Source organism: Cricetulus griseus, chromosome 5, assembly GCF_003668045.3.
Source record: "Cricetulus griseus strain 17A/GY chromosome 5, alternate assembly CriGri-PICRH-1.0, whole genome shotgun sequence".
In the NCBI taxonomy this organism is placed as follows: domain Eukaryota; kingdom Metazoa; phylum Chordata; class Mammalia; order Rodentia; family Cricetidae; genus Cricetulus; species Cricetulus griseus.
In genome coordinates, this window is record NC_048598.1 from 21923056 (window position 1) to 21932670 (window position 9615).

The window sequence follows — 9615 nt, forward strand, 5'->3', positions numbered from 1 at the left end:
CTACAACACTTTCTCTACTATCTCAATGCAGTGTGTTTGTCTTCTCTTTGGTGATGCTAATCTCTGTAAGGATCATTAATGACGTTAATCATAGCCACAGTCCTTTGTTCTATGCTTGGACTACTATTGTCCATTCTCAAATGATAAGAGATAAGAGCTAGCCTGACAAATTATGCAATAACCTTCGTTAATATAATCTTTGGTTGATGAATTAATAACATTATGGCCTTGGTGAATGAATATTCTACCACGTTATCCTGCATAATGTAGAGTTGTGTTCCCACTGTGGTCTCTCTTTGTGCTAATTGCTTTTTTTTATGATGTAGCCTGAAATAATTTACAACAAATATATACATGATCATTTTTGATATACTACAAAGAAACAAAGAACTAGGGTCACAATGATGGTAAATGAATTTTATGCTGGTTCCCAGTACCTTCAAGGGTGTGCTGATGCAGCTTGATTGTTTACTTGATCAGATCTTGAATCAACTAAGAGTCCTGCTTCTGCGTGGATCTGTGAGGATATTTCCAGGAAGGATCTGAGCGTAGAAGGCACAAGAACTAAGTGCCAGTTTGTTTTCTAAGGCTTCCAAGTCCTACTTCTTTCATTTATCCCTCACAGTGTGCACCAAAGAAGCTCACTGTAGCACTGTTTAGACTAGTGGAGAACTGGGAAGTAAGCAGGGCATTAGAGAATGGACAGGTGAAGCATGAAGCAGTTAACATGATGCATGCAGAGCAACATGAATGAAATTTACATGCAATTAATTTTAAATCAAGAAAGACAACATTTAGAATATACTATTTATGTAAATTAATAATGCTAAATATTACCTAAGATCCAATATATATACATGTAGGGGATATAGGGGATGGAGAGATGGCTAAGCTTTTCCAGGGGACCTAGGTTCAATTCCCAATGCCCACATGGTGGCTCACAATCCTCTGTAGCTCCAGTTCCAGGGGATCTGACACCCTGTTCTGGCCTCTGCGGGCACTAGGCATTCATGCAGACAAAACAGACTTAAACATTAAACATTAAAAAATAGAACATACACATACATATATATTAAACATTAAACATTATATGATAGGTGCCAATATGTAGAGGAGAAGAGTGGTGGTGTGGGTAACAGTAGGAAAATAAGGAAATGAAAGGAGACTTATGAAGACTGAAGACAACAGTCTTCCCTGTGCAGCACTGTGGGTCCCTAACGAGATATGGACTTGAGAACAGATCTTGGAGTGAGCTTCTCCTCAAGCATCCCTGGTTTCTGTCACCTCAGTTCCCTCACATGTAAAACAGAACTAGTAATAATCCCTCCCTCAAGCCCCTCCCCACTGTGAGCAATGAACTAAGTAATTTTCCATATCTGTGAAGCATTAACTTGGTATCTGTCACACGCTGGTGCACTCCCTAATCGTGAGCTATTCTCATTACCCCTCATCATCTCGGAGAGCATTCTACTTACCACAGTCCTACCAGATAATGGCGTATCTTGCCAGGAAGTTATGCTGTGACAGACTTCAAAGAAGTCAAACCCAGTATGGTGATGCATGCCTGTTGTCCCACCCCACACAGGGCTGAGGAAAAGAGGAACGCTTTAGCTCACTTTAGAGTTTGAGACTAGGCTGGACAGGATGGCAAGGCCCTTAAAAAGGAAAAACAGAACCCCAAGTAACAAAAATTTCCAAATTTGTCTACATGCTAAAGGACTTGGCGAAGTACATAGGAGTGAAGAATTAAAACCCTCGTGGGTAGGGTCCTGCATGGAGAAAAAAGACGCACTTAGGAGAAATTTGGAGGGAAGCATAGAATAAACAAATGTTGGGCAGGGTACTTTTCGGGTCAAACTCTGAGTGTTATCTGTGTGGTTAATGAACTCTGTAGCCGATTCCTAGGAATTCAAGAAAAACTACATAGCACATGAATTTTTGGTGTGATCTGGTTTCTTCTGGAATCCAGTAAAGGGGTTGAGATCTTTGTTCTGGCTTATGAGAAGCCAAAATAGAGTCCACTTGTAAAGGCTACTAGGACAGCTGACAGGTGTGTGGCACTCTTATCATAAGGTAGTGGGCTGTGCAGAAGTCAGACCATAGGGACAAGCTGTGGTTGACATGAAGAGTCTCACACTGGTCCCAAGATGAGGAGACAAGATGAGGAGGCAAGCATAGGAGCACTGTCTAAACAGGCCATTCATCTCTGCTCTCTGTATCTAGTTCTTCCCTCCCCCCAACTCTTGCTCACCTTATCGGATACTTTCCTGCTTTTCAGACCTACATTATTTACTCTCCCCATCAAATCCTCCTCCCAAAGCAAGATCCAAAACAGTCAGCATAATTTAAACATCCTGCCACACTTTCCTCAGAGACATTTGTATTTTAAGATGGAAAAGCACGTTGCACTACAATATTAGGGGATTCTCAGAGGAACACTGGGTGCATTAGCAAAATTGGAGGATGTGATCTTGGAGAGCTGACCATATCTGACCACTGATCTCCTTCCTGCTAGAGTTCCAAGGAAAGCAGGTGTCCTGGTTCTAAACAGCTGCAAGAGTGGACAGGATAGAATTCAGGGAGACATAGTATCAGGTTGGAAACTTCATTAAATATTTACATGAAAATTCAGGCTCCTCATTGCTCAGGTGTGGTCACATGGCTCAGAGTTCAGGAGAACCGGAGCAGAGAGATCTGATCTGAGAAGCCTTGAAGAGGCTGAGGTAGTGACTATTCTTCCAGGCCACAAGCCCAGAGGACTAGGACATGCCTGGGGAGGGGTATTAGGGCCTGGTGGAAGGAAAGAAGGAAGAACAAGTGAGCGGAGGTACTATAAGGTGAGCGAGCTCGCTGTAAGCGGGCAGGGAAGGAGACTTTCCTAATTTCTGAGGGTTTCAGGTTCCAGGAAAGGAAGAGGAGAAAATACATTACACTTCTAGTTTTGACTGGGGCACAACAGATCAGCAGGGGCATGCCAGATGGTTGAATCATTCCTTTCTGGTTACTAGTTTTGTGGGAAGATGTGAGCTCAAGGAACTCAACGTTGACCTTTCAGGGATTAAGCAGAAACAAGATGGGCTTTGTGAACATCAACAGGACTGGCTGGTGGGGAAAGAATGGAGAGGGAGTGAGATAGCACCTGTTGGAGCCTGGGGTCTGTGTGGCTCTCGTGTGCTGTAGAAGGCACAGCTCTATAGGTCTTCTCTATAGAAGTCAAGGCTAGACTGAGCTGGGACATGGCTACAAAGGCAGTAGCAGGGACAGTGCCTGATGCTTGGGATAAGTGAGTGGTACACTCAGGTGATGTCCTGCTTTCTCTGCTCCACCATCTTCAGGAAGTAGGAATGGACAGAAGAAGCAACAGTGTCTCCTAGTTCTCAGTATCAGCTACTAGCTGCCCCTTTTTTCTCTGTCTGTCTTCAATGCTAGCGTTTCCTCAACCTTCTACAGCTGCTACAGGCAGACTCGTCATGTGGACACTTGCCGCCCTCCTGCTTCTGGGTGAGTTAGCAATGAGGTAGCGTCAGCAGGTTTGTGGGGAGAGTAAGACAGGGCAGGGTAGGTGGGATAAGAGATCTGGCTATGCAGACCTCCCTCAGGTTTCAGGTGGTTCAAAATCTGCTTTGGAAGGATGAGATTGAGGTAACTTTCTCAAAGCCAGGTGACTCGATGTGAGGCTTTCAGACTCTTCAGTCTTTCCTGTCACAGAGAACCCTCCTCACCTTCTCCCTTCTTTCTTGCTTTTGCAGTTCCAAGCAGTGGGCAAGCTGGTGAGTCTTCTACATCTCTCATCCAAGTTTTGATAAGTTCCACTAGGGTAGACGCCCAGTTCCTGGCTGTTCCGAGATGGTTCTTTCCCCCTACTCTTGCTCAATCTTGGTGACTAAGTCTTCTTGTGCATAGATGCTCAGAAATGAGTTCTGATTAATAGATTCCTTGTTTGGAGCCCCATGACTGTGGTCTCCCTTATGGCCAGGGTGGGTTCATATGTGGACTGGGTCCCAGAAACTGGTGTTTTCCAAGAATTCACAACCTCAGGCTTCATTTTTGGGCAGGCATCCTACCTTACTTTTCTTGCTCACATTACCCCATGCCCCGCCCCACCCCCAGCTACTCTGGAGAAGCCCATATTGTCTCTACACCCACCTTGGACTACAATCTTCAAGGGGGAGCGAGTAACACTGCAATGCGATGGATACCACCCTCTGCTGCTCGAACTCAGGCCCATTAGCACTCTCTGGTATCTGGGCCATGTCCTCCTGCCTTCCCACAAGAAGAGCATTGAGGTGCAGACACCAGGGGTGTATCGATGTCAAACACGGGGAGCACCGGTCAGTGATCCCATCCACCTATCTGTGTCTAACGGTGAGTGACTGAAACATGGAGGCAGGAGAATGCACAGTGTTGCTTCATTGACCCTCCTGGCAAGGCAGACACCAGGCTATTCTCAAGGGACAAGAGAAAAAGGCCACATGGTCCCACCTTGAGTCTTTGGAGTAGGCAGAGGCCTGTAGTAAAGATTTCCTGGCCCCAAAGGGCCCCTTGTCTTCCTGATGGAGCATGAGGCAAATAAATATTATTAATACATTAAGTGAGGTGACCCAGTTTCAGGACATCAAAAATTGCACTATCCCCATACTACTGGAATCCTAACTTTCTTTTCTTCTTTTTACCTCACCTCTCTCTCTCTCTCTCTCTCTCTCTCTCTCTCTCTCTCTCTCTCTTTCTCTCTCTCCAGGATTCCTGGCTGGCCTGGAACTCACTATGTAGACCAGGTTGGCTTTGCATTTACAAGGATTCCTTTGTGTCTGCCTCTTGAGTACTGGCATGCACCACCACACCCAACCAGGGTCCTTTCTGCTTGCTTGCTTGTTTTGTTTTCTTGAGACAGGGTCTCACTTACTAACTTTTGTATGATGGCCTTGAACTCACAGAGACTTACCTGCCCCTGCCTCTTAAATGCTGAGATTAAAGGTGTGTGCCACCATAATTAGCCAAGATTCTAACTTTTAATATTTTCGTGTATGTAAATAAGGGGATGTGAGAATGGGGTATATTTCATAATATTAGATAGGAGACCAAGAGATGCTGAGAAATGGAGAGGTAAGGGTGCCACAAGGCCAGTGCAACATGTAAGTATCCATAGTAAGAAAAAGCTATTGGAAATGGTAGGGTACAAGGAAGAGATGGGGCAATGGAGGTAAAGAGGAAGAAACAATCTTTTTTTGTTTGAAAAACAAAACCACAGTGAAAGTTATTTATTTGTGATCTTTTTGTTCGTTTGCTTTTGAGACAGGGTTTCTCTGCTTATTTGTTATGTTAAAAAAATGTGTGTGGGGGGGGGCTGGAGAGATGGCTCAGTGCTTAAGCACACTGGTTGCTCTTCCAAAGGTCCTGAGTTCATTTCCATCCAGTGTCCCCCTCTGGCCTACAGGTATACATGCAGGCAGAACACTGTATATATAATAAATAGATAAGTCTTTAAAGAAGAAAAAGGTTGCCAGGCATGAGATTACACACCGTAATCTCAAATTCAGGAGGCTGAGGCCATTACCAAAGTTTGAGACCCACCTAGGCAGTATAGTAATACTCTGTCTCAAAAGTCTTTTTTTTTTTATAAAGAATGAAATAAGAGAGAGAAAGAGATGGGGAAGGGGAAGAGAAGGAGGAAGGCAGGCAGGGTAACTGAACAAAGAACTTAGAAACTTTTGTTGTTGGTATGTACACATGAGCATCCAGGAGTCAACTGAGAACTAACTCTGAGAAGATCTGAAGAGTTTCAAAACAGGAATGAGAAAACTGGGTGTGGCGGTGATACCTGTCATCCTAGCACTCGGGAAGCAGACGCAGAAGGATAACTGCAAATTATCCAGCCAGGGTGCATAGTGAATAGTATCCCATGTTAAAACAAACAAATAAGTGAAACCACAAAACAAAAAACCAGGATAGGAAAAGTCATAAAAAACGTACTCATTAAGATACACGATTGGTCAGGGCATTGGTGGTGCACACCTTTAATCCCAGCACTCGGGAGGCAGAGGCAGGCGGATCTCTGTGAGTTCGAGGCCAGCCTGGTCTCCAGAGCGAGTGCCAGGATAGGCTCCAAAGCTACACAGAGAAACCCTGCCTCGAACCCCCCCCCCAAAAAAAACATACATGATTGGCTGCTTTATATGGAAGATTGATGACCTTAACTTTACAGTCATCTTTATTAAGCATCTAAAGAACCCTGGTTGATGTTCAAATTAACATGTCTAGAGGTTTCCTGTTTAAGGCCATGTGGAAGCAGGGATGCCCACAAGATGGCGGCCATAGCAGACAGACTGAGAGTGGCACAGAAACTGTGACTATGCCTTGTTTTCTGGGCACAGGGTTTCCGTATGAAGCCCAGGCATGCCTTGGCTTTCAACCCTCCTGCTTCTGCTTTCCAAGTACTGGGATGACAGATATGCACCAACATACCTGGCCTGCAGGATTCTTTTTCAGTGTGTAATACCTAAAACCGGTGCCGGAGAGATGGCTCAGTGGTTAAGCATGCGTACTGCTCTTGCAGAGAACTGGAGTTGCGTTCCCAGCACCCACATCAGGCCATAACCAGGGGATGTAACTCCAGATCCAGGGGATATGACACCCTCTTCTGGCCTCCTCTGGCACCTGCACTCAACAGGACATACCCACACAGACCCAGGCATAGACACCTAATTCTAAACCAATGAATGAATAAATAAATAATTTAAAAATGTCTAATACCTAAAATGGCCTCTAGGATGTGCTAAGGATAGTAAGTGCTGTGGGGGTGGGGGTGGCGGCGGTGGTGGCGGTAGCAACTGGGTAAATACAGGGTGCTGTAGGAGATACTTACGGCTGTTCTCAAAGATGTTTCCTTCAGGTGATAAGGCCTAAACGCAGGCTTGCAGGGCCTGTAGGACTCAATTTAAGCCGAGAAGCGGGATCTTTTGAGTTGAGAAAATAGCTTTATGAAGACCCTGGACCCTGTACAGAGTCAGTTTTCTGAGCAGTTCAGTGTGGCTGGCTCTAGCTTCTGTTGAATGAAATGGTGAGGTGGGTGAAGAAGAAACCCAGGGGCACAGGAAAGGCTATCAGGTCTAGGTCAGGAAGGCCATGAAGCTGTGCTGTGGGGTCTAAGCTCGATTCCGAAAGAGGCTCTTTGAGGCTGGAGCACATCTGAGGCATCTTTGCTTCCCTGGTACCATTTTCCTTCCTCCTTTTCAGTTTTCTGCACCACGAGGATCCCAGGTGTTAGTCACCAGGCCAGGAAATAGGAAAGGGGTTTGGTGGCCCAAAAAGTACAGACGGCAATGGCACCAGGAGTGGGGGTGGGGAAGGTGAGAGGTGGTTAAGGGAAGCTGAGAAGGAGAGACCTGCAGAGCTGGGTTTTCTTGTTTAGGTTTAAGACAGGGTTTCTCTGTGTAACAGCCTTGGCTGTCCTGGAACTGTGTAAGATCAGGCTGGCCTAGAACTCACAGAGATCCTCCTGCCTCTGCCTCCGGGGGGTGCTGGGATTAAAGACGAACTCCATCACCCCATGCAGGGCTGGTTTTTCTGATGAATAAATATTGTCTGTGGGGTCTGTTGCAGACTGGCTAATTCTGCAAGTGCCTTATGCTCCTGTGTTCGAGGGAGAGCCCCTGGTGATGCGCTGTCGTGGCTGGTACGACAAAGTCGTCTACAAGCTTCATTACTACCACGATGGTCAGGCCGTGAGATACTTCCATTCGAGCACCAACTACACGGTGTTACAGGCACGATCTAGTGACAGCGGCCACTACCAGTGCTCTGGCACCATGCGCATCCCAGTGGAGAGTGCGCCCATGTTCTCCTCCAAGGTGGCTGTCACCGTGCAAGGTGGGAAAGATGATCACTGGGAAGTTCTGGGGCTGGAATTAGAAGGGGAAAAAGAAGGTTGCAATCTGCAGCCTGTTTTGTAGTCAGATGTCCCTTCCAGGCTTCTTTTTCTAGCTAGGGATTCCACTTAGGAGTGATGAGTTCTTGCCCTGTCTGAGGGCGTGCTATATCACTACGAAGAGGGACCGCACCTTTAAGTCTAGGAATGCTAACTGCCAGCTAGGATGTAAGTTGTAGCATCCGCCTCCCTTCAAACTGTTCCCACCCCCGACCCCCACCACGCCCGCCCGTCTCCCCAGTCCTCCCTGTGGCCTCAGTCTCAGCGTCCCAAACCTTCTCTTTCTCCCATCCATCCCTCTTGTTCTCTGGAGCCCTCTTGAAAAGGCAAAGAGTGGGACCCAGGACGGTGGACAGGTTGGCCCTGGCTGGGTACCACTCCTCGAGCTGATTTAATGAGCATCCGGGCCTCCTGGCCGCCCTCCCCGCAGAGCTGTTTCAGACACCGGTGCTCAGGACGCTGAGCCCGCAGGAGGCGCGCGGTCGCGTGGTGCTGCGCTGCGAGACGCGCTTGCACCCGCAGAAGCGGGACACGCCGCTGCAGTTCGCCTTCTACAAGTACAGCCGGCCAGTCCGCCGCTTCGACTGGGGCCCCGAGTACACCGTCCCCGAGCCCGAGGTCGAGGAGCTCGAATCGTACTGGTGCGAGGCCGCCACAACTAGTCGAAGTGTCCGGAAACGTAGCCCCTGGCTGCAGCTCCCCGGGCGGGGTGAGTGACAGCTCAGCACTGCGGATGCTCTGCCTCCTGGACCCCGTGGTCCTCTCGCAGTATTCCCACCTTTCCATCTCAGTTCTCCACGCACAGCCCCGCCACCTCCCGTCCCGGGGACAACGATTTCAGTCACCGGTGACCAGGCGTGTTGCGTTGCAGGCTCTGCCCTGGATCTGGCGTCCACCACTGCGCCGGCCCTACAGGCTGCAGCCGTGGCGCCAGGGGACAAGCCACTTTCCTTCCGGAAGACCCCGGTGTCCAGATCCGTGCCGTCAGTCACTTCCGTCCCGAACAGCACCTTTGCGGGCCTGCAGTTCCCCGCGGGCCACGTCCCCACTGTCGGGCCACACGTCTGTGCGCCTCTGCCCACGTCCGTGGAACAATCCGGCGAAGTTCTGCAGCGCAAGGTGGACCTTCTGCTTCGCGAGATGCAGCTGCTCAAAGGGCTTCTGAACCACGTGGTCCTGGGATTAAAGGACCCACAGGCCCTTCGAGAGTTTACAGAGACCCCTGAGACACCCACTTCTCAGGTTTCTGTGAGTCCAGGAACCCCGGAGACCGCTGTCGTGGAGGGTGGAGTGGACAGCTAGTGTCTTCTCTCCAGGATGGTTCCTCCTGGATCTTCCCTTCGTCAGCTCGTTTGCAAACCAGAGACACGTCTGTTAGTGTACCCTCGTGCTCCTGTGGTTTTTAAAGAAACGCCCCTGAAGTGTGGTGCTGTGGATTTCCACCTTACTAGATTGTAGGAGATTTCGACCTTGCAGAGTAGTTTGTAAAGACAAACACCCTCTCTGTTTTGTTCTTTGCTCCATAATCCAGGAAAGAAGTAGACAGCTGTTGTTTATTATTCGGCAGTTTACGCTCTCGGAAGTGAATTTAGACCTTATAGAAATTAAGTACATATTCTAGCATAGGTGAGTGTTTTGTTTGTAATGGAATTCATTGAGGTTAAATGAGCTCTTTGGAACACTTTTAGGGT

The 9615-nt window shown here is 47.9% G+C and overlaps 1 protein-coding gene across 1 annotated transcript; it reads left to right on the forward strand.

Moving 5' to 3' along the window:
• Positions 1-3950: 3950 nt before the first annotated feature.
• Fcrlb (Fc receptor like B) lies at positions 3951-9615 on the forward strand. The gene is made up of 4 exons (XM_027418064.2): positions 3951-4365; positions 7600-7866; positions 8355-8633; positions 8796-9615. Exons 1-4 carry the CDS (start codon positions 3951-3953, stop codon positions 9224-9226), a joined length of 1392 nt encoding a protein of 463 aa, XP_027273865.1. The 3' UTR covers positions 9227-9615.

Coding starts and splice junctions, on each gene's coding strand:
- Fcrlb (XM_027418064.2), top strand. CDS start 3,951: ATGACTGTGGTCTCCCTTATGGCCAGGGTGGGTTCATATGTGGACTGG. Junction 7,867..8,354: donor GGTGGCTGTCACCGTGCAAG/GTGGGAAAGATG, acceptor CCCTCCCCGCAG/AGCTGTTTCAGACACCGGTG. Junction 8,634..8,795: donor GCTGCAGCTCCCCGGGCGGG/GTGAGTGACAGC, acceptor GTTGCGTTGCAG/GCTCTGCCCTGGATCTGGCG.